The 25879-nt window shown below is 38.3% G+C and overlaps 1 protein-coding gene and 1 long non-coding RNA gene across 5 annotated transcripts in view; one reads left to right on the forward strand and one right to left on the reverse strand.

The window, feature by feature from the left end:
- The window catches only part of HECW2 (HECT, C2 and WW domain containing E3 ubiquitin protein ligase 2), a 404347-nt gene that overhangs the window by 40514 nt on the left and 337954 nt on the right, over positions 1-25879 (reverse strand). For all 4 annotated transcript variants that reach the window (XM_035305193.3, XM_035305191.3, XM_078328066.1 and 1 more), the window contains 4 exons: positions 23918-24001; positions 18161-18270; positions 7752-7872; positions 6149-6262 (listed from right to left, as the gene is read on the reverse strand). In XM_035305193.3, the coding sequence (XP_035161084.2) occupies positions 6149-6262; positions 7752-7872; positions 18161-18270; positions 23918-24001 (429 nt within the window). The remainder of the gene's footprint in view (positions 1-6148; positions 6263-7751; positions 7873-18160; positions 18271-23917; positions 24002-25879) is intronic.
- Positions 14578-23990, forward strand: LOC118154634 (uncharacterized). The gene is made up of 3 exons (XR_008482208.2): positions 14578-14738; positions 21251-21344; positions 23857-23990. It is a non-coding gene; the product is annotated as an uncharacterized LOC118154634 (long non-coding RNA).

Genomic DNA, 25879 nt, shown 5'->3' on the forward strand with positions numbered 1-25879 from the left:
AATGAGAGAAGATAATGGCTTTAGGAAGTCACACCATCATTTCCTACATGTTGGTTCAGGCATATACGGCCTACACACCTTCTGATTCACCCTCAGATATTTATAGCAGCAAGGCGTGAGTTCTTAAGCCAATTAAGAAAGCCTGGTAAATGAGTAAGGAATTTTGATATGATAAACAAAGTCTTACCTGGTGCTACCAAGCCAAAGCTGAGATAAAGAAGCACCCTTCTTTAGAAAGGTTTGGTAATTTAGGTTCTCCTGCAAATGTCTCTTTTTGGAAGAAAAAGAAAGCAACACCATAAAGTATACCTTGAAGCTTCACAGATGTCTGAGAAATTAATGAGCCTTAAACAGCTTCTAGTGAGGATCTGACCAGTCATATGTAAGAATTGGCTGGTTACTTTATAAGCAGGGACTGAAGAAAACTCTTTCAGATCTCATCCTCCCTAGTTGCTTTCATTTGCCTCTCTCAGGGGGATTACAGAAAGCTCAAAAGAAAGATACCACAGGAAGTTCTTAAACTCCCAAACTAAAACTGCTTGTACACATCTCCTCCCTAGTCAAAGTGTGGCTCTGCAAGACATGATCGATGTCATATTGATGGCAACTCACACATAATAAACTCATTCTTTCTTAAAGAAAGGTGCCTTTTACAGAACTGGCCATGGAAAAACAGGTGGGGCAATCACACAAACCTCCTCTCTTTATCCAGGCCACTATTTCTTTAATGTTTTAGGTACTAAAAAGTTAGTGGCCCCATGCCTTATCAGAACACAACAGTTTAATCCAGTTGTGTGTGTTTTTTTTAAAGAGTTTTGCTCTGTCACCCAGGCTGGAGTACAAAGGCACAATCATAACTCACTGTAACCTCTAGGTCCTGGACTCAAATGATCCTCCCACCACAGCTTCCCAAGTATCCAAGATTACAGGTACAAGCCATCACACCTGGCTAATTTTTTTAACTTTTTATAGAAATGGGGTCTCACTATGTTGCCCAATCTAGTCTGGAACTCCTTGCCTCAAGCAATCCTCTCACCTTGGTCTCCTAAAGTGCTGGGATTATAGGTATGAGCCACCATGCCTAGCATCTAGGTAACTTTTGAAATCACGTAACTTTTAGTGGCTAGTTTATTAGGACTTTCAATTCAAAAGAAAATAATACACTGGAGAATGTGCAGTATCATAATATAGTGGGAAAATATGTAGAATAATTCACTAGAGAATATGTATATTTCATTGACCTCATGCCTAGAGAAGCAACTTCTAGATAGACTGAAGCCCAGCAGAAACAGGCAACCCCTGCATGCAATTTCACACCACATTCAATCAAGATGACTCAGTTTTCAGCCACTCCACCACTGCTGATCTCCCTTCCCCACAACTTTGCAAAGGCAGATAACCAGATTAAGTTGTGTGGAAATTTTCATGACGAAAACAAAATCTCGAGGCCTAACCAAATTAAATCACTAGTTACAAGATAGTGCTTAGAAACTACCTGCTTTTGGTAAAAAGCCAAAGCATCATTCAAAATCTGGTTTCAGTGAAGATGTTATAGTTTCTTATCAACTAATGCATTTGTATTTATAGACTCTAGGATTATTTTTGTATTTTTAAATTGAATATATACCTCTCGTATTCTGGGGCTAATTCTACTTTGCATGGAATTTGCAGCCATCCTGTAAATTTTTGACCATAAACGTTCCCATCATTTCTCTTGGCTCAACTATTCTATTTAAGGAACTATCCATATATCATGTTTTAGACTTATGCAAACAAACAAAGCAGAGCTGAAATCTCTCTGCTCATTCACACCCATTTTGGAGAGCAAGTAGATGCATTATTCTTTAAAATAAATTCCCTTTTTTTAAATGCTTTAGCTAATCTACTGTAAATAAAGACCTTGATGGTGACAGGTAAAATATAATCATTGAAATGGTATCAATATGAATTATAAAGTATTATTCCTTCATAGATAACACAGTTGACATAAGAAACACAAAATAATACTTATATATGCCAATGCCACTACTAATTTGGACTTCCCACATAATTAACCCCATATATATACTTATTACACTAATGAACTCAAGTGCAGACATAGATACATACATACCAAAATTTACCCTGAGGGGGCAGTCATTTATCAGGTAACAACGAAATAAGTTGTTCAAGGAAACATTTCCTGAATCTCCCCAAATCCTGACTGTATATTTTCTTTTAAGAAACTTTTTGTTTTAGAATAGGTTTGATTTACAGAAAGATTGCAAAGATAAAAGAGAGTTCTTGTATATATCACACACAGATTATTAACGTCTTACATTAGCACAGTACATTTGTTATTCAAAACCAATCTTGATATACTGTTATTAGCTAAAATTCATACTTTATCCACATTTCCTTAGTTTTTACTTAATGTCCCTTTTCTGTTCCATCTAGGAAACCACATTACATTTAATTGTCATGTCTACTCTTGGCTGTGACAATTTCTCAGGCTCCTCTGGTCTTTGATGAACTTGGCAGTATTAAAGAGTACTGGTAAGTTATCTTGTACAACATCTCTGTTGGGATTGTGTCTAATATTTTTCTCATGGTTGGACTAGCATTATGGATTTGGGAGGAAGACCACAGAGGTAAAGTGCCATTCTCATCGTATCATATCGAGGGTATACATTATCAACATGACTGGCAGCTATTGATGTTGACCTTGATCACCTGACTGCCATAGTGTTTGTCAGGTTTCTTGACTGTGAAGTTACTTTGTTCCCCTTCTTTCTATAGTGTACTATTTAGAAGAAAGTCACTATGCACATTCTATACCTAAGGAACAGAGAGTTATGCTGATTGTATGGAAATATTCTACAAAAGGGATTTTCCCCTCATTTTTAGTGAAAGCTTTCACCAACTACAACATAACAGAGTGTCTTTCAGTTTAATTGGGCCAAATTACATCATTTCTCTACCCCAGACCTACAGCTGTTTCTGAAGGGCATATTTTCTATTGTTTGCCTTAAATTAATTCATATCTACCTTTAAAGCAGTGATTCTTTTTTATAATTGTTAATTTTATTTATTTCAGTAGATTTTTGGGGAACAGGTGGTGTTTGGTTACTTAAATTCTTTAGTGGTGATTTCTGAGATTTTGGTGCACCCATCACCTGAGCAGTGTCCACTGTACCCAGTGTGTAGTCTTTTATTCATTGCCACCCCCAACTCTTTCCCCCAAGACCGAAAGTTCAATGTATCATTCTTATACCTTTGTGCCCTCATAGTTTAGCTCCCCCATAAGAATGTAAGATATTTGGTTTTCCATTCCTGAGTTACTTCACTTAGAATAATGGTCTCCAATTCCATCCAGGTTGCTGTGAATATCATTTAGTTCCTTTTCGTGGCTGAGTAGTATTCCATGGCATACACACACATACCATATTTGCTTTATCCACTCATTGACTGATGGGCATTTGAGCTGGGTCCATAGTTTACAAAAAAGATTTTTCTATTTTTCTATTCTTCACCATTTATTTATGTATTCAACCATGTATTTGTATCTGTATGAATACTGATTTTAAACTTTGGTTTATAATCCAATAGTCTTGATTTCTTCATTTTGTTGCTCAAATTATTTCAGCTTTGTTCATTGGGAACTCTTTCATTTGGCTCCCGGGTCCTTTCAAAATACCCCCATGACTATGGGATCTTTGAGGACTTCTTTAATCTCTGGCTGACACCACAAAATGCTTCAGGCTCCATCTTGTGTATTTCCCACCTAGTGTTAGAATCAGCCATTTCTCTAAATACCCTAATTATTTTCATCAAAGAATGGTATTAGAAGCCAAGGTCTGGGTGCCAGATATGTGTGCTCTTAAACACTCATTACTAGACCTAGACATGAAGAACTTACAAAATGATACATTTTGAGGAGATTAAAATTGGTAAAGGGAAAGTAACAGAAAACCCCCAGCTCCATTTTTATAGTTCAGTGGAAAAACTGGGTAGCTTTTCCCTTTGGGTATTTATTATAATCCAGAAAAAAATTAGGATCTTTCATTTCCACATGATAGAGTCAATGTGTTTGAGAAGGTGGCAAAGGCTAAAAGAGCTCCTTACTTTTTATGTAGTTTGAGTTTTTTTTCCTTTGAGGTTTCTAGTATTCCAGCACAATTACTGTTTTAATCTCTCAAAAACAGCATATGTATTCTCAGTGTCTCAATAGAAAATTAAAGTCTATATCTAATTATCCATGATACTGACCTGACAAAGTCATGAGTCCAAAAATCCAGCTTCAATAAGCCATATGTAGAGTGAACAGATTAAAAGATTGTCTCTGATAATTGAGCTTACACCTTAAAACATCCTCTTCCTTGTTTTCGCTCTGATGTCACAGGAAGGAGACAGGTGATGGAGGCAGGAAGCATTTGGTCATCAACGTAATGTAATCAAATACAGAGGTACCAAGCCCCACTCAGCCTGGACCACCTCCTAGGACCTCCTCCTGAACCTCCTCCTTCATGTCGGGGTCTAGCAATGAGCATTTAAAAACATATATAGCCTCCTAGGAACCAATGACATCAGTCCAAGCCATGGGGAGACTGCTTTAGGATAACCAACGATGATAAACATCTGTTCTATTCAAACTTAAATGTCAGTGCTTCCAAAAACTCTTCCCCATATCTTTGAGATCTCAACAAACTCTTGTCCAACAATGAAGGGAGGCAGCTGGAGTTCTGGGGGAGGAAAAGTATTTCATCCAAACCAGACTGATTATGTAAGGAAATACTTGGAATCTCATGCATACCGGTGATTAGGCTAACACCATTTGCCTTCATTTTCAACTGTGTACCTTCATCTTTAAGCCAACTAACTAAGCCAACTAACTAGAAGTCCACTAATGCCCATCAGCAATGAAAGGATCAGGTCTCAGGCAAACTTCTGTACAAATTTTGTCATGTCATAGTGTGATGGCACATAATATTTTACCTTAACGTATGTAGGCAGAGCTGGGAGACTATACAGCAGTACATGTGACAAGGGCAGAAGTTACCAGTCATTAGCTGGAATGGGCAAAATGTCCAGGTATAGGAAAAAAAATCAGATGGGCTGGTGTGCAGAAGTTTTGCTTAGGTTCCAGAACTAGTCCAAGAGTACTAGATGAGAGACAAAGGGCCTGAGTTTGAATCCTGATTTTGCCATTCCTTAGTTCCAACAGCACAGGCAATTATTTTATACTTTGGAGTCACTGTTTCATCCACTGGGTACTAAATGGCTGAATTTGTTGAATATCACTAATATGATTCCATAATCTAGTATACTTTATTCCCAGGCATGACTGAGAGACATAGCCTTAAAATAATCCAAATCAACAAGAGCCACAAAGAACATAACCAGAACTTTTTTAATTGTATGGTATTAAAAAAGTTCCCTCTAGCGGCTGCTGAGTTATGAAGAAGGTGCAGAGACTTGAACCCAGACCTGAAATGAGGAAGAAGAAGTCCTCTGGGAGGGATGACAGCTGGCCTCTTTTAAGGATATGCGTAATAACAGTTATGTCTATTTGGGTGCAGTAGACACTGTGTAGGAGTCTTCACTCCTTCATTTCCTAACCCTTATCTCAATGAGCACAGTCCTGGAAGTGTCATACAGGTAGGACACGTCTGTTTATGTTAGGTAGTAATCATGGTAGGTGTGCTGCCCTCCCAAGGGAAGAGAACAACTGGGAGCCAAGAACTAAGAGCCAAGGCCCAAGAATTATTGCTGTGGAGGCTTCTGGGTAGAACAGCAAGAGGAAGCACATTCTACTGAGCCCTGCAGGGCAGAAAATAAGATCACAGATCACAAAATTCTTGTTTTTTTCCCAGCAAAGCCTTACATTTTCCCTTTAAGAGAAAGAGAGGTGCAGAGAGAAGAAACTACACCAGCCTCTGTTCTCAAAAATGATCTAAAGTTACCAGTTTTTACTAAAGAATTTCTATGTCAAGTGATTTAAAAACTTTAGAGGAGTCCTTTAAAAAAAAAAGCCCAAATGTTTAAGCGTATGAGAACAGCACTTCCTGCCAGAAGGGTTTCCTGTTTCAGGCAACCACAGCGACGTGGAGAAACATCCGCCTTGTGGCCACAGCCTATGTTCCACAGGCCACTTCTCTGTTCTACTCACCCTTCCTCCCCGACAAAGGTGACATATAGCTTATTTCTCTGCAGGTCTTTTCTGGAATAACCCATAATCTGATTAAAAGCATCTTCTAGTAAGTGATCTCTTCGGATAATTAACCTGTCCATAAAGAGACAATTTGGAAAATACAGATTATTACTATACTATTACAGATAATTTACTTATCTTTCTAGAACCTGGCACTTGCCATTTAATTTTCATTTGCCACAATTAACTAGGCAAGAGTAATGTTACCTAATATCATTGCTGTCTGCAATAAAAAGTACACATTTGTCTTTAACTCCTAATATCATTAGCAAAAGTTGTATGAGAGAATCATTGGTAAATAGAGCACCCTACCCATGACCTATGAAAACAACTGGAGATTCCTATCTAAATGGTCAAATCAGTTTATCCCCCCCCAAAAATGATCATAAAACAACACACACACATTTTGTTTAGTAAAGCAAGAACAACTATATGAGGCAATGTTTTAAGCCTCAATGCACTTAGACAAAGAATTCAATTATTAAGTGCCCAGAGAGATGACTGTGAGAAACAAGAGGGAAAAAAAATTCTCAATGTCCTCCAAAGCAAGAGTTTCCAATTGTTAATTGTTAAATTAAGTGAATCTTCCTACATTCAATTATCAGGGACAAATGAATGATGTAAGTGGCAGTTTAATCTACTTGTGATGATGACAATTAAAGTCATCCTTCCATAGATATCAATTTGCTCTTATTGTAAATGGTAATGGACAGAGAGATGATAGGGCAGCTGAATGCATGACAGTTGGTAAGTGTGAGAAAAGCAAAGCTCAGAGAAGTATGGTGTTTGGGCAGGCTGATGATTTTTTAGGGCAATGAGGGTGGAATTTAATCAAGCAAGACTTCCTGTGGGTGGGGCAGTGAACCCTGGGACTGCTGTTGGTCTGGTCTCTGGACCCTTTCTCAGTCACTCAGGGTCATGGGGGTGCTCCAGTGTAGACCCTCGCTCCTCTTTCCTCTCTCAGTGGCAGAATAATCTCCAGTGGGGACATGGGACAGGGATGAAGGCAGGGAGGAGAGAAAGAAGGGTAAGTAGGGAATGGAAACCATTCTAGGCCAAACAACATGATGATGTTTCAGTTTCCCCATTTGAAGTGGGAAGGTAGATGAAGAAAGGCAGAAACAACACTCATGACATGTGCTGTTGTGAAGTTTGTTTCACAGAACTGAACAGAGCTGGGCACTATTCAACCTACACTCAGGTCAGTTCAGGAGACAGAAACTTGCAGTGGAGGACACTGGAATAGCTTTATAGCTAATGAATATACTATGCACCAACAAAGAAGTACTTTTCAGAGGGAAAAATACCAGCCTTTTATTTTGCCTTTATTTTTACATGAAAAGTGGCAGCATCTTCACTACTTGTTTTAAAATGTTAAGCTTAATCATACTTAATTCCAGGACTATGTTTTAGATGATCTATAATTCACAAATGCCAAAATAAATATGCCGACGAAAATGAAGGCTAATCATCACAAATCACAATCAATTTCCTAGAGGCTCAACTGCATCCCATCCTTTAACCACCTATAAATTATGTGGTTTGTGTCAATTTGACTTACTTTAACTTCCCTGGGCCTTGTCCATATCCTTTAGTCTCTAACTTCCTGTAAAAATTCCTCAGTTTGGCTTCAAAATCCCGTTTGTAAGGGGCTGGGGCCCGGGCATTGGCACGCTGGGTACCTGCAGCAAACCACAAAGAGAGAACAATCTGGATTTGTGCATCATTTTTATGTTTATCACATCACCATGGACAAAAGCAATCACAATTAACAAGTCAAAGGAGGCAACAGTCTTAACTTCTGCATTTTTGATTTCTGCAAGTTGAAGGATATAACCTCAACCAGAGTCTTAAGCGACGTCTTCTTTGTAGCATTTTGGTTGAGAATTAAAATCCTGTTTGAATAGTTACAATGGTGCCCATGTGTTTCTCAAGCATGTTCCCCTTTTCAGTCCAAACTAATATGAGTCAAAAAGAGTTACTCATGTCTAGTAGTAACTGTTAGGATGAAATATCTTTGCTTGCTGCTGAAATGATATCATGGCAATTAGACAGGAAGTTGCAGTGGAAAAGTATGTGGTATATAAGTCAGTGGCACAAAAAGTGAGTTTTTAATAATTACTCTAAATTCCTCACCAAAAAACTCCTCACAAAACTTTTTTTTTTTTTTGAGATGGATTCTCACTCTGTGGTGCAGGCTGGAGAAGAGTGGCATGATCTCAGCTCACTGCAACCTCTGCCTCCCAGGTTCAAGCGATTCTCCTGTCTCAGCCTCCCAAGTAGCTGGGATTACAGGTACTCACCACCACATCTGGCTAATTTTTGTAGTTTTAGTAGACAGAGTTTCACCATGTTGGCCAGGCTGGTCTCAAACCCCTGAACTTAGGTGATCCGCCCGCCTTAGCCTCCCAGAGTGCTGGGATTACAGGCATGAGCCACTGCTCCCGGCCTACAAAACTTATTTTAGATATGCACTATCACCAAGAATGATTTTAGATACATAATTGCATAAATATCATATTGCAGGGTAAAATAATCTTAATATAAGACATAAGTGCAAAAGGTATCTGTCTCCTGCTTGCACAAAGAATAAATAATACTAATATTTAATTGCATTCTTAACATATGCCAAGTACTGAGAATATCTAGGTTATATAAGGATATTTTATACATTATTCAATGGCAAATATCACTAATAAAATATAAAAGTAACACTGTTCCTCTTTCCATAGAAAAATCTGGCTTTGTGTCACCGGGTGACTAAGCAACAGGACGGGATATAAAATTGATGATGAATATGAAAATCAGACACAGAGCCATGACAAAAACCCAACCAATGAAAGAAACCAGAAAACAAAAACTTGGAAGTCTTGTTCATTACATACCATGTAAGTTCATTAAAAATTTATTTAACAAATAAGTGAACTAAATGGTTGTTATTCATTGCTAATACTGTGTTAAGTTCAACAACGGATGCCCAAAATGAATAAGGTGGGGTTGCTGGAGTGGGATGGAGAAGCAGAAATAAAACATCGAACAACTAGAGAATAAGTTCTGAATTAGAGGGTATACAGACTAGAAAGCGGAGGGAACAAAACGATATCCCTGGGGCTATTCCTAGTTCTATAGATCCCTGCTGTTTCCTCCATAACCTTTTTTGAAGATTTTAAATTAACTGCCAACATTTACATATTAAATTTCAAGTTTAAAAATTCCAGATTTTTCTCTTGAAAATTATTTGGGTAATCTTGCAACGACTGGCTTGCATTTCCTTGGGAATCCAGTGGGCAGCAGCAGCTACTCTGTTAGACGAGGCATGCGCTCACCACTCTGCCACAGCCACTCAATGACACTGGCTACCTGCCCCCCAACCCCCACAGGCATTTGTTAAGATCAGTGTTATACGAAAGTAATAGTAATATAATAAAAAAGACATGAGTATAAGTAGAGATCAAAGTGGAAAAGGCCTTAGGGAGGAAGCTTAGTTGGAACCACACCTTGCAAAGGAAGGAGAATTTATATTCTATTCTGGAACAGAGCAGCAAGAGCTGGCATAAACACTGCATGTGTGTTCGGAAGATGCCAAGACAACTAAGCTAGCCTAGAGTGGAGGAGGAATGCTGGGAGTAAATGGGAAATGAAATTGATCAGAAGGGTTGGAGCCAAATTATGACAAGAATTTTTAAAACCTAGCAGAGGAGTTTGGCAGGATGCAGTGAATGGTGTGAAGCCTTTATAGGTTCTTGAGCAAGGGAATAACATACAAGTGGTGTTTTATTCAAGAAATTATTTTCAGAGTGTGTTGAGTAAATTAAGGGTGGGCAAGAGGAGAGCCCCAGTTAGGAGTTGTTGCAGTAACTGAAGCCCGAGGGGACTAGACTGGAGTGAGTGACTCAGAGAAACTTTTACAATGTGAAATAAGCACTGGGAAAAGAGTAGATAAGGAAGAAGAGGGAAGCATGATGTTAATATAAAGTTTTTTTAAACAATAACAACAGATCTCATTTGTTAAGTGCCTGCTATACATTACAGACCATGCACATTACAGAGGGCATCTGGAGAAATCCTCACAAGTCTACAAAGAAGGTATTACTAGGACCATCATTACCACTTGGCAGCTAAGGAAAATGAAGGTGCAGCTTCCTGTCCAAGTCATATTCCAGTGACAGTAGATTTGGGATTGGAGCACAAATGCTATAAACAGTGTGGGAAGTGATGCAGGTGGACAGGGGCATGTGAAGCTTTATACGTGTTGACTTGGAGATGACAACTGACCAAGTGCCCTAGAGACTGGAAAATATAGGGCTGGAGGTGGGGTGAGAGATCAGGGCCATGTGTTAGTGTGTATATGGCACTTTATGCAGTGCCTGTTGCATAAGAGATCCCACAGAAGTGTCTGCTATTGTTATCTGCATAGAGGTGAATACTAAAGACAGGGAAATAAGTTGAGATTTTGGTAATGAATTTGTACAAAACTAGCTATTGACCAGTAATCTGTCTGGAGATTTCTGTAGAGTCAGGCAAAGGGCTGAGTTACGTCATAAAGCAAGCAAATAAACTTGACTTTAAAGATCTGGGAAGCAGAAAGGACTCCTAGGCAGGGGTTCTCAATCTTGACTGTACATTAGAATCACTTAGGAAGCTTTTAAAAATTCCAATGTTCAGGCCACACCCAAGATGCATTACATCAGAATGTGTCTTTAAACACCCAGGCATGAGTGTTTAATATGGCTCCAGATGATTCCAATGTGCAGCTATGGTTGAGAACCACTATTCCTTTATAGGAAGGTCAAATGTCACCAATGAAACACAAAGGCAAATGTTTCCTGTGTATCCAAAAGGCATCCTTTATAACATGAAGGAACATTATCTCCACGAACACAAGACTGCGCTCCTAAATGGATGAGAGCTAGGAGAGTGTAGTCTCAAGTCCACTCAGGGGTGGCACAATCAAGGTGTCAGTGCTCCAGTCTGAGAAACTTCAGACTAGAAAAGCCAGACAGTGAAGAACACAGCTGTAGTGAATCAACTTCCAAGAGCTCAATCATTGATAAGAAAGAGAAAAATGAAGAACGAAGAACTGAATGAAAATCTTTTAAGATGCAAAAGAAACATGGTTTTTAAAGAGCTGATTACTTTTAAAAAAAAAACAACACACACAGTAACTATGCCTATATAATTTGAGATGCTTAAAAGGATGTGGGAAATGCCATAATGCATTCCATCAACATCAATACAGACACAATAAAAATTAGCTCTGACTGTTTATCCTCTAAGTAAAGGGATTTAATTATAAAAACTCTGACACAGCAATTGTTAAATGCAAAAATTCTTTTGCTCATAGTTCCATTATGAAGAAAGTCATTTACACATTACTTCATTTTAAAATTACAGTAAATTATGCTGTTGACCTTTGTCAAATTCTTAATACAGTGAGGTATAATTGCCAAGAAATTCCAGAGCAGGAATGATGTTACTTCCACTTTGGAAATATAGAATGTTCTTGGAAGATTGAGCTAATAGAGTTGTATGGGAACTACAACTATAAGTGAAGTTCCAGATTATAATACTTTACAGACAGAGTAATTTTATGGTCTTTACAGTCTTAAAAAAGAAAATCAGAGACAAAAGATCAATGTTACATCTAGAAAGTGAACAAATGAAGGGTTGACTTCATGAATAGTCAGCATTTTGCTATTTCTTTGCAGGAAAAAATTTTGGTAATAGATATTAGGGACTTCTTGCTTTGTCATTGCTAGGCAGCCCTAAAGAACTTTTATATTTTCATATACTGTTAGAAAATTACATAATCATATATAAACTAAAGAATTCTATCTGGCAAAATATTTCAGAAGACACTAAAAGTAGCTTGGCATCCAACTCCCAGGCAGTCTCAGTCCTTTTTGATTCTGGGTGTGAATCCGGCCCAGAACCCAGATTGCTCTGATGACTAACACCAGTTCTCCGTATTGGACAGGGGCTGGAGCTTAGCTTGATCCAGCATGGCTCCATGCCTCTGTCCTGGGACAGCTCAGAAGCTCACCTCTTTCCTGATTCACTTTCAAAAAATCCCTATGACATTTAAAACAAATGCCCTGTGAGTGAATGAAAACAAAACATCAAGCACTACAATAATTTCTGGAAGGCTCCTTCTTCTGGAACATAGCTCAACACTGGAACTTAAGAAAAACACGTCCAAATTGCTGGTACAAAGCACAACCACTGAAGACCTGGCATTTTTGCTTTATTCTCTCAGTAGTAAAAGGCACTCGGGTCATTTTTTTGAGCTTGCTGATGCTCATGTACATACCATTTATTGAGAACAACTTAATGCTCTAACTTCTCAAACCTTGACAGAGGTCTTGGCAGGAAAGCAATTTATTAAAAAGAGAAAGGTGAAGGGTCTGCCAATAGCAGGCACCCTTTGACAGCTATATGGGTGAGGGCAAGGGAGACTAAGAACAAAAACAACAACAAAAAGTTAAGTCTCTATACTGTGATGGAGACAGTGTCTGGGGCTTTCTTTTGGTCTCTGGAATCACAACTTCCCCATCCCTGCCCACCCAGGGAGCATCCTTCATTTGTGCAATTTAGTTCCTAGATCATCTTTGCAGGGCTCAGTCAAGGGAAGGGATCAAATGCCTTTTCTAAAAACAGGTATAAAGCTACTTCAGGGACAGTAGGAAAGATGGGGAAAGGGAGAAGGACAGATGAGAAGGAGGGAGAGAGAGAGAGAGGAAGAAAAGGAGAGAGAGTGGGGAGAGAAGAGGAAATGTTTATAAAAAGAGTAGAAGATGACATAAACAGCTGGTAAAATGCTAAGATTTTGTGGTAGGAGAGAGAGAAAAGGAAGATCCTTAAGGGTATACAATGTGTTGGGAGAAATAATTCCCTCTCATAACCCATCCGCTCAAGACACCTTTAGTAAAGACCCATGAGCTCTTCTGTGCTGAGTGTTTGGCTTCTTTTGAGGGTGACTGCTGGTGCTGGTTTCCAGGAAGTCCAGTTCTAGTGATGTCACCAGAGCTCTGCATCATGATTCATGGGCACGATGATCCCCCCAAACCATAAAGTACCCTCAATGTGCTGTTTATAGGAAAGTAAGGAGAAATGTAATATATTTATGAAGAGTTTCAGCAAATAGTGTGTTAAACAAATTCTCATACAGTTAAAATCATAGCTTTGGTTACCTGGAAAATCCACATAAGAGAGCAGATCTCCAATAATATCAGAGAAATTAGGTGTTATTGCCTTTAACTTCCTAGAAATGTGCAGCTTAAATAAACTTCTGGGTCCCATATTTGGCAGAATAAGCCACATAGGGTTTGGGAAGATCTTTTCCTTCTGGCATCACTGAGGTTGGGATTGGCATTATAATGGTCCTAGAAAAACAAACCTTCACATTCCAGAATTTTGACAAATTTTGGTGAGCACTATAACAGCTGCAAAAAACAGTGAGTCAAAGTTTCCAAAGCCCCCCTCTCTTCTGCAGTTGAAAAGACATGTCAGTGTGCTTGGAATGAAGAAAAGTGTGGAAAGTTGCTAGGAATTCTCAATGAAGTTCATTAAAATTTATTACTGTCATAATTTTCATGGTGTTATTCTCACACCACTAAAAGGGGTGAAATTCTAGTCACCAAGGAGGATCAGACCACTTTAAAAAATCGGTTTGAAATGTTGCCTTCACAAGACCTTCAGGAACACTGGTAGAAGGGGAAGCTATTTTATTCAAAGAAACAGAAGATTCCTCCACAAGGAAATGAGGTTAGTGAGTCCAGCCCTGGTATCATATGGAATTTGTTATAGGGACTTCCATTGATATCAGGCTGTACAACCCAGTTTCAAGATCAAACAAAGCCCAATGAAACAGAGTGGGCCAAAAATATGGAGATGATTCTTCCTGAAAATTAAAACCACCACAAACACTGCTAGCAATTTAGATATATTTGGATTACACATGTCTTTGGAAAATGTTTAACTCTAAATGTAAGATTCTAGAATGGATTTTATTGTCACTAAGGATTACTCATGTGCATTTGTGATGCTAAATGAGGAAGTGAACTTAGCCACATTTAGAATGCTCATACAGTTACAGTCTTGAAGAATGTGTGGCCAGTCTTGAAGTGCAGGCCTTTAAAGAGCATGGAAGGGGCAGCATCTGGCGATCTACCTTTGCCTCGGGGAGGACAGGCCACAGTAACAATCCACACAGTGTCATTTCTTTAATGGTAAAACATAAAGGGATGGTCCACTTTAAACCCCAGCATAGATTCTTACTAAGATAAAGATCACTGCATGATTACATATCTAAGCAGACAGCTCTGCAAATCAGGGTTCATATGTTCCAATCATTAATGGCTCAAATGTGAACAAATTCTACTTCTCAGAATAGAAAGAAGAAAGAAAGAAAGAAAGAAAGAAAGAAAGAAAGAAAGAAAGAAAGAAAGAAAGAAAGAAAGGAAGGAAAAGAGTGACCCATTAACGTTTGTTGGCTGCTTATGATGTTCCAAGCACCAAGCGAAGAGTTCTCCAAAAATAATCATGAGAGGTGAGGTGATTATTATTATGCTTATTTTATAGAAAAAGAAATTCGGGCTCAGGGAAGGAGGTATCCTAGCCTAAGTCAGACAGCTGCTAAGAGACTGAGGTCAGCTGGGAATTTCATGAAGTTTTCCCCTATATCTTTAAGCTTACCTAAAGTGGCATACACTTCCTTTCAGCCTGTGCCATCAAAATAGGTGCCCCTATTTTGTTCTGAAGTTGGCCTGTGTTTCTGCCCTCAATGTCCTGCTGCCCATGGGCCTGTACTGTGTGGGCTGCCACTTTTCTGCCTTATTCCACAAACCACTTTCCTTCCACTCATGTCCTGTGGCCTCTGCTCATGTATACTCAACTTCCCATCCTAAAATCCCTTCCCTCTCTCTTCTATCTACTGTTCTATTTGGCTTTCTTTTCACCTCCAGATTTAGTAAAAGAGCATTTGACTTCTGTTTCATATCCTGTACCATTCTGTCACTGATCATGATCCAGTTTATAACCTGTTACTTCACAGAACCTGCTTTGGCAAAGACGATTTATAATTTCATGATTTTCAAACCTAAATGAGGCCTCTTTTCAGGTCTCATCCTTCTTGATGCCCCACCTCCTTTTTGAGACAGGGTCTCACTTTGCTGCCCTGGCTGGAGTGTAGTGGCGCAATCATGGCTCACTGCAGCTTCGGCCCATGCAACCCTCCCACCTCAGTCTGCATGAGTGGCTGGGTCTCCCGAACCCTTTGGGCATGTGGATCTATTAACCCCTCCTCTGTGAAACCTGGCTCCCCTGAAAAGACTTTCCTAACTCTATTCAAAATCTGTTGGCTCTCTTTCTTTCACTTGCTCCTCTGTCTCAGCTCATCCCTTAAATATTGAGGTTTCTCACTTCATTATCCTGTTTCGTCTTCTTTTCAATGAGTTTCTCCCCAGCTGCTCTAATCTACACTCTAGGCTTCAGTTGCCACCAGTACACTGAATTCCTTGCTGTCAACCTCTCCCATGCTCCATGGCTGTCATTTCCAGCTCTGTTTGGGAATCTCCAATTGATGGCCCAAAGATTTCTCAACAAAACTTGTCCACCACCAAACTCATTCAACTTTCCTGCTTGAGTCTAACCATTTTCCATTCTTACCCTCTGCCTGGTAGTCTAGGTAGTGAGGCCCTAACTCTTCCCTACCTCTACTCAAAGTCCTGGTGACTCTGCTTTCTATGTATCTCCTCAATTCTTTCCCTGGTCTCCATCTCCACTGCCTAGTCCAGCCTTTCATTATGTTACTCTGGCTAACGCAACAGCCTCTCTGATACTCTGTCGCCAGTCTCTCATCTTCTAATTTACTCCCAATTGCCACCAAACTGATCTTTGAAAAACATTGGTATTCCTCTGCTTATACCCTTTCAGTGGCTTTACATGGACTATAGAATAAGGCTGGCCAGTCGTAGTGGCTCACACCTGTAATTCTAGCACTTTGGGAGGCCCAGGTGAGCAGATCACTTGAAGTCAGGAGTTTGAGACCAGCCTGACAAACATGGTGAAACCCAGAGTCTACTACAAACACAAAAATTAGCTGGGTGTGGTGGCACATTCCTGTAATCCCAGCTGCTGGGGAGGCTGAGGCAGGAGAATTGCTTGAACCCAGGAAGCGGAGGTTGCAGTGAGCCTAGCTCACGCCACTGCACTCCAGCCTGGTCAAAGAAATGATACTCTGATTCATAAATAAATAAATAAATAAATAAATAAATAAATAAATAAATAAGGCTTCAGTGATGAACCAGTCCTAGCCTACCTTTCCAACCTGAGCTTTGCGAACTGCCCTTCACTTGTATCTATTACTTTCCTACACTACTTTCATGCTCCTGTGGCTTAGCTTATGCTACCTGATATGGTTTTTCTGATGTTTGTTCCCACTAAATCTCATTTTTAAATATAATCCCCAGTGTCAGAGGTAGGGCCTTCTCGGGGGTGTTTGGATCATAAGGGCGGATCCCTCATGAATGGCTTAGTACCACCCCCTTGGTGAGGGGTGATCTCACAGGAGATCTGGTTGTTTAAAGGTGTGTGGTACCTCTCCCCTGCTCTCTCTGGCTCCCACTCTCACCATGTGACATGTTGGCTCTCCATCACCTGACATGAGTGGAAGCTTTGTGAGGCCCTCACAGAAGCCAAGCAAATGCTGGCACCATGCTTGTACAGCCTGTAAAACCATAAGCCAATGAAACCTCTTTTCTTTATAAATTACCCAGCCTCAGATTTTCTTTATAGCAACACAAGAATGGCCTAACACACTACCCCTTTGACTAGAACGTCCTTCTTTCTTTGGTCCACCTGGTAAACTCCTATTCATCATCCTTCAAGACTCTACTTCATAGTTCCCCAAACACCCCATCCCTAGCCCTAAAGGAATATGTGCTCCCACAACTGTGTTCCCATACATTTCTTCATTACAAGACTAACTACAGAGCTTCACAGAGTCATTTGTTGACTCACTGCCCCACCATCAATTCTTCAAAGGCAGAAACTGTATTAGTCATCTTTGCAGTCCCAGAGTCTAATTCAGTGCTTGGATCATAGTTAGAAGCTCCATAAATCTGTGTTAAATGAACAAATTAATAGATCTTTTCCTGTTTGCAGTATCCAATTAGGCTGCAGCTTCGTTATCATTGCAGTATGTGAAAACGCATGTTATATACCAAAGAACATACAGCAGCTTAGTGACACATAAGGAGTTTGCATTTCTACTGAAACAGTTTTCAATTCTGATAGCTGTTAAAGTGTGAATAATGCATTGACTATAATAAGGACCTATATACAGCTGATATTCTGTCAACATCATGACTGCCTTCATTTTCAAAGCTCATTTGCCAAGCTGCATTTTCTACCATTTGTTGATGTACCCATTCACTCTTTCATTCATGCCTATCTCTTTAAAAAGAGATCAAATGTACACATTTCAGTTTATAAACATGTTCTATCTGCCAATCCATCTCTGTTCTTTATATATAATGCAATTAATGAAAATTGCAGGGAAATATATCCAAGTCCATTAAACCAAATAATTTCAATTCTATATTATTTCTTGAGAGTAGAGAATTTAACTTCATTGTCTGTCAAATCAGTCTCATCATTAGAACTTTCCAAAGCCAAAAAGCAACCTAATATTTTGTGTCCTGCTATTGCATGATATAATATCATGGAAAGTAAATTGTATATTTGAGTATGCCTTACCACAAATCCTCCTATTCATTATCTCTTTGTCAAAATGAATCCCCATGGAAATAAGTCACTCTTAAGAGACAGGAAATGCCACACATGTATCTGTGCTAACACTAAAGATGTATCTGAAGTATTCCCTTCCTGTCCTGTCTTTAGGGAGGAGAGAACATCTGGCTTGTAGGTTCACTCCTCAGAGAATTCACTGTGAGCAGCAGGTGGACTCACCTGGCGAGTTCTGAGGAGATGACACGGGAGAGCCACGTGGGGACTGACAGTAGCTGGGGTGGAGTAAGGCATGTGGAGGCACATATGACATTATCTCTTCTTCAAATAAGCTGGGGAAGGACAAGAAACAAAATGGGTATTTCAGCCAAAGAAGTGGGGAACAGCCTAAAGCCCAAGGGGGTAGAACATTCCATCCGAGAGCTGGTTCACCTCCCAAAGACAGCACCCACCCCCTTTCTCTTGCAGGTAATTCTTGGAACAAAATGGCAGGCTCTGGTCATTTTTGTGAAACCTGTGGCTATTTGCCTGTTTTCCTACCAAGTTTGGACAACATGATTTGATTTTACTATTTCAATATATGAGTTTGAGTGTACACGTTTGAAAATCATACTTGGGTTTTTAGATTTGGAAACAGGATTCCAACACAAAATAGAAAATATTAATTGAGAACACATCATAAATACACAAAGTATGTTCTATATCCTCATTTTAAGAAATAAACAATAGGGTCTTAGACTTTGAAGAGCTTAGGATTTTATTAGATAATTAAAAGCAAAATAAAACAAAACACCTTCTAAATAATTACAGTCGCAAAATAATGAGCTCCCTTGTTTATCCTGGCTACTATTTTTCAAATGTGAGGATTTGGATCTTAGACCATTTACTTGTCTTTTTTTTTTCTATATTGAAATGTCTATTTCTGATATTCTCCTAAAAGATAGTAACCAGAGACCTGAGATCTTAGAATCCTGGACTTTTCATTAAATATTATAATAAAGAAAACTATTATTAATGGTACCAAGCTCAAATATATAAACATTTGGCTAAATAGAATTAAAACAACAGTAAAAAAAAGTTAGAGGGCTTGTGTTTTTTAATTGAGAGGTAGAAGTAGATTTCTTTTTGCTCAAATGTAGCCAAATCTAGAAAATAGTTACTTGTTTTAAAAAAAAAAAAGTTCAGTAGAAGTGGCAACAGTTTAATTTTGTAGAGATTTAAGGCAAGGACTTCTAAGTGTGATAGCACTGGTTCTAGACCGAGGTGAGTTTGCTACCGCCATTCCTTGGGGCATTTGGCAATGTCTGAGGATATTGTGTGAAGCAAAAATAGTGTTAACATTTATTAACACTTTAATATAGTCATAACTGGGGGAGGAGGTGCTATTGGCCTCTAGTGGGTGAGGTCAGGATGCTGCTAAACATCCTATAATTCACAATGTAGCTCTTCACAAAAAAATACCTAGCCAGCCCAAAATGTCCATGCTGCTGAGGCTGAGACACTGTTAAGCAGTGTGTAACAACACTTCTGCCGGACCACTGCAGCAAAAGCATTTTTATGTGATGTTTTTTTCAAGCCACCACTGTACTTTTAAACTATAAGTCAAAAGATATGGATATAGAAGCAGTAAGTAATCTTATCTGTAATACCAAATTAATCCCTGAAATAGTTAGTTTTCTTTTTAAAAAAATCAAATGGAATAATGTGAATTTAAAATTAACTGTTAAGAAAAAGTCTCATGTAACAACTGATAGCACTAGAATCTAGAAACCTACAGCTAGCAAACTGACACAAGAACAGAAAATGAAACACCGCATATTCTCACTCATAGGTGGGTGATGAAAAATGAGAACACATGGACACAGAAAGGGGAGTACTAAACACTGGGGTCTATTGGGGGGAAAAGGGGAGGGCCAGTGGGAGGGGGAGGTGGGGAGGGATAGCCTGGGGAGAAATGCCAAATGTGGGTGAAGGGGAGAAGAAAAGCAAAGCACACTGCCATGTGTGTACCTACGCAACTGTCTCGCATGCTCTGCTCATGTACCCCAAAACCTATAATCAAATAAAAAATTAAAAAAAAAAAAAAAGAGTAGGAATCAGCACTCTTCCCACAGACATCTATACCTATAGTTCCTGTGATGGCCTATATTCTTTCCCTTAAATATAACTAATACTCAGAAATCTTTCATATCAAAAGAAAAAGAGTTTACTTGAAAAGTTTAATACCTAAAAGATAAAAATATAAAAATGCTCAATATACATCATGCAGTGTTAGTAAATGTTAACACTATTTTTGCTTCACACACACACACTGAAAAGTCTATATGTATCTATATAGAGATGTATAGATATCTGTAGTGTGTGTGTGCATGTGTGTATATAAAGTTCCTTTTGTTCTCCTCTATCATGATTGTATAGGTATCCTTCCTTCCATAGTTCTATATTTGGCAACATTTATACAGAAAGGTAAATAATATATTGTTTTACTTTATGCATTGTTTAAAAATTACATACATGCTATGTAAATTATAGTATTCTCGAGATTTTTAAATTCAACAATATATTTCTGGTATCTATGTGGATACATAAGGATCTAGTTTATTCCTTTTACCTGCTATGGTAGGCCATTCTACAAACATATCAGTCAATTTATTCATACCTCTTTGGATGAGCATATACTTTATTTCAAATTGTGTGCTTTTATCAATAATAGTGCAATGAACATCCTATATATAATACCTTGAATATGTGTAAAAGACTTTCTTAGTGCAAACATGGCATATACCTAAAAGCAGAGTTACTCTATCATAATGCATATGCCTTTTCAGCTGTATAAGATAGTGTCAATTCATATTCCAACAAGGTGTAGAAACTGCAATGCCACTAAGCCCAGATAATACAAAAGTTCTTATGTATCATTAGGTATTTCAGACTTTTTGACTTTTACAAATCTAATAGTGTAAAATGGTATCTCATTATTTAAAACTGGATTTATAATTACTAGCATTTTTCCATGGGTTTATTGGCTATTCATACTTCCATTTCTGTGAAATGCCTTTTCATATCCTTTATCCATTTTTCTATTGGGTTCTTTTCTTTTAAATTAAAGGCCTTTATGTATCCATGAATTTTTTTTTTTTTTACAGACTCTTGCTCTGTCACGAGACTGGAGTACAGTGGCATAATATTCGCTCACTGAAACCTCTGCCTCCCAGGTTCAAGTGATTCCCCTGCCTCGGCCTCCCAAGTAGCTGGGACTACAGGTGCACACCACCACACCCAGCTAATTTCTTTATTTTATTTGTTTTTTAGTGGAGATGGGGTTTCACCATGTTGGGCAGGATGGTCTTGATCTGCTGACCTTGTGATCGGCCTGCCTCAGCCTTCCAAAGTGCTGGCATTACAGGTGAGAGCCACTGCACCCAGCCAATTTGTTTGTTTTATGTCTTGTAAATCTATTCTTCCAGTTGGCTATCTTTCTCTATGCATTTATATGTGATATATTTCATTACATGAATTTAAAAATATTTATGTAACCAAATTTATCAGTCATTTCCTATATGGGCTCTGATAGAGGTACTTTCTTTTTTTTTACATGAATTGAGTTAGTGAAAAAATTCATGAAATAGAAAAACCAATAACAAACTCAATAAGGTCATTTAAAAATTAATGGGGTTCAGGCCGGGCGTGGTGGCTCAAGACTGTAATCCCAGCACTTTGGGAGGCTGAGGTGGGTGGATCACAAGGTCAAGAGATCGGGACCATCCTGGTCAACATGGTGAAACCCCGTCTCTACTAAAAATACAACAAATTAGCTGGGCATGGTGGCGTGTGCCTGTAATCCCAGCTACTCAGGAGGCTGTGGCAGGACAATTGCCTGAACCCAGGAGGCGGAGGTTGCGGTGAGCCGAGATCATGCCATTGCACTCCAGCCTGGGTAACAAAAGCGAAACTCTGTCTCAAAAAAAAACAAAACAAAACAAAAATTAATGAGGTTCAAAATAGCCCTATTGGAAAATTACATAGATTTATTTTGAATTGAATAATGTCCTAGAATGATATTATCTTTACATTGCAGCTTACTGAATTAAGTCAATATGTATCAGGAGTGATTTTCCTTTTTAAGAAATTAGACAACACATAAAAATAGACACAAAGTCTTCCATGCCTTCCATGTGACAAGTATGCTGACTGAAGTTTGCAGTCACTAATTCAAATCATTCCAATTCCAAAGTAAAATAAAACATAAAGAACCGAGGACATGAATAAAACCCCAAATTTTTCAATAATCATGAATTATTACTTATTAAGCATGAACATATAATACATTGTGTTGTTTACTATTATTAAAATAATAAACACATTTGATCACCCACATGAAAAGTCTAGAATTTAATTACATCATTTATATGCAATAATTATAGAACTATTATATGTAAGTAAATTTCTCACACTTCTCCAAAAGCCCATTAGCTTTGGAGAACCTGCTTATTTTCCCAAAGAGGGGAAAATGCAGCTTGCTCTTTAGGTATGAACGAATTTTGAATTGTTCGAATTCAAATACTTTTGAATTCTACTACATAACATATAGAAACTCATGCAAACTGTTGTGCAATCAAAGTAAAACATTATAAGCTATAGTATAATAAATTTAAGACTATACCATCTAAAGATTATTTAACTATGGACATCTGAATGATAATTATGACGTCTGTTTTTACTAATTCCAACAGCAGAATTCTTAGTTTAAAAGAAAAACATCTTAGCTTTCTAGAATGAAGAAAAAGAGCATATTCTGGCCAGAATTCTGTTAACAGAAACTTATAACTATTTTATCACCAACCAAACCATGACAGAAACATCATGCTAATATTAATTGGCCAGTAGTCTTCCTGACCTCCTGGCATACTATATGCTGCTTTCAGAACTGGCTCAATACCAAATGCCACCCACAGGTTGAGACGTGTCCCCCACCATAGGTCCTATTCAGAGTCAACTGAAGCCAAGTATCTATAGAAAGTAAGTCCATCCCTTTGAATTATGCTTCGACTACACATAAAGAAAAATAACTTTCTGACAACAATCATGTGGGCAGTCAGAAATATGGTAACAGATATGACAACTATGGAGTGAGAATTAGACATGGTCAGGGTCAAGATCATCATGATTACTTGAATGAGGTTATTAACACTCAGGGATAAACAAAATCTTGCCTGAAAGGTTCAGTATGAGGTTCCCTTTAATTCTGTGGAGGTTACAGGGGTGGGTGTCACAACCACTGGATAGAGCAAAGCGCTATTTTACTTTGGCTTGCCTACATTTGAGTGACAATACAAAAAATGAGAGTCTTTTGAAAACTTTCCAGTTTTCTTTCTAAACTACTCTAAAATTTAAAACCAAAGCTGATTTAACCATTAGAGGGGGAAGAAAAAAACAACTGGTCAGTTTTATGAAGGGCTATCAAGTTGGCAGTGAGTAGCAGGGACTAAATGTCAACTTTCTTTTTTTTTTTTGATCTGATTTCCCAAATGCACACTCTTAAAACCACAAGCTAAATAAATAATTTCTTGAGTCAGCAAAAGGGGACAAAACACATTTTGAGAAAAACATTTAAAGAATATATAAACTGAAGGAGCAAACTCTTCTACACTGAGGAGGTAAGTGTGGATACCTTATTCAGATACCCTTCTTTTCCATTCTGTGAGTGGGAGATTTTATTCATTACAACCTTTCCCTTTTCCAATACAACCTCCTTTGATAGCAGGGTAAAAACAAAATTAAACAGATCTCAGTGCAACAAATGCAACCTGAAGTGAATGATCACTCAATCAGTGCCCTAAATCTTCAGCATATTTCCACAAGTCTAAAGAATAAGAATAACTTTAAGGCTATTAATATTGGCATATTATTTTCTACAGTGCTCCATGATATCTGATGACAGGAGACCTTCTGCCTCAAGAATGAGTGTTACATAGGTACCTCAGCAACATAACCAGGTCTGCATCGCTTGAAAGGCGCACCAATCCTGGAGTCCCTTCAGTTCGGATAAATTGGATCTTCTCCCTATTCAAGAAAAGAAAAAGCACAAAATGTATATGATAAACCTTCGGGCTATAACTCAGTAGCAAAGAGCATTTTCTGTAACAGTTATAACATCTCTAGGAATACATATCCAAGAGAGGCATGGTCTTTGCCTTCAAGGGAAGGTCCTGTGATGAGCATCAACACCTCCCAGTTCTAACGTTGTGGGAGAAAGACTGTTTTATTGCTTTCATCGTTTTGCTGCCCAAATACTACTATAAATAGTATACCATTCAACCAATAAAATCAGTGTCTGCTTTGAGTTAAAGCTGACTGTGGACCTAAATCTTAGTGATAGTCTTAGGCTGATCCCCAGCTGTGCCAAAAAGGGATTGTGTTGGGAGAGTCATCTATTTTCCCGAGGCCATATCTTTAAGTTACATGTGATGAACTCATTCCTAATTGGAAGCAGATAGTATCTCTGCATCATATATTCAGTGTAAAAGCATATGGCTTTTTTAAATAAGGAAAAGACTGAAATACTTTGCTACTACACTTGGTGAAATAGATTGTGTACATACTTGTGCAAATGTATATATACCTATATACATCAAACACAACAAGCTGAGTTATTTCTACCATCATTTTATTATAGATAAATGGGATAACACCAGTTTTTCTTCTTTTTGTTTGATGAGGAGGTAAACTATTTTCAATTTGTTATATAATACAATTTTAATAAATTTCTTCCTAGTTGCTTTCTTCCCTCATTTACATCATGCTATTTCAAAGCACATCATATTAACTTTCATAAGATGAAGAAAAAAAGAACATAAACTATGGTACTAAAGTCATTATATTTCATTGAAATAGAGAGGATGACACAAATAAACAATTCTATTCCATAGACAATATATTCTGATTTCTGTACCACAAAGTAAAATATTAATCACTGATATAAGTATTTATTTAGATTTAGTTCTTATCTACAAAGCAACTTGTTTTTCTATTTGATATTTTCACAAAGTTCCACTGATGTTTTTGTTTGTTTGTTTTGAGACAGGGCCTCACTCTGTCACCCAGACTGGAGTGCAACGTGGCTCACCACAACCTCTGCCTCCCAGGTTCAAACAATTCTCCTGCCTCAGACATTCAAGTAGCTAGGATTATAGGCATGTACCACCATGCCTAGCTAATTTTTGTACTTTAGTGGAGCTGTGGTTTTGCCATTTTCACCATGTTGGTCTCAAGATCCTGGCTTCATGTGATCTGCCTGCCTTGGCCCCTCAAAGTGCTGGGATTACAGGCGTGAGCCACCATGCCTGGCCAAGTTCCACTGATTTTTATATTTCCAAATTTCAAATACTTTTCTTAAGACTGCTTGCTGATTTGAAGGCACTGAGGTGGAAGGCAAGGTGCCATGTTCACATGAAAAATTCCCTAATGCATAGAAAAGTCAATGGATTTGCCCTTAGCCACACAGCTTACGAGGTATGATAAACAGAGTTCAGTCCTCGGTTTCTTCTGGCTAGATCCATTTTATATGATACATGGAGCAGCTAATCTTTAGTATTTGCCAAATTTTCCTTTCTATAATTTATTGCCAGCAGCTAACTACTATTTTTTAAAAAGACTATTAGAAGTTAGTGGCAGGCATGTACGTAAAGGAATCTGCTTAAGGTTACTTCTGTGAAGCCTTGAACCAGGCAGAACGTTTTCCCTCAAGTGTTGGAATCATACATCTGAAACATGTGATGGAAACCCAGGCCCATTATCTGGTGAATGGTTTTTCTGATAAGAGATGTAAATGTTGGCTTATACAAGCTAAATCAGAGAAAAGTTATTTTGAAAAAAAATGAATAATAACCAAAGAACTACTCTTATAAGGGTCAGTAACACTATGCTTTGATCTTGAAGAAT

Source organism: Callithrix jacchus, chromosome 6 (assembly GCF_049354715.1).
Source record: "Callithrix jacchus isolate 240 chromosome 6, calJac240_pri, whole genome shotgun sequence".
NCBI lineage: Eukaryota > Metazoa > Chordata > Mammalia > Primates > Cebidae > Callithrix > Callithrix jacchus.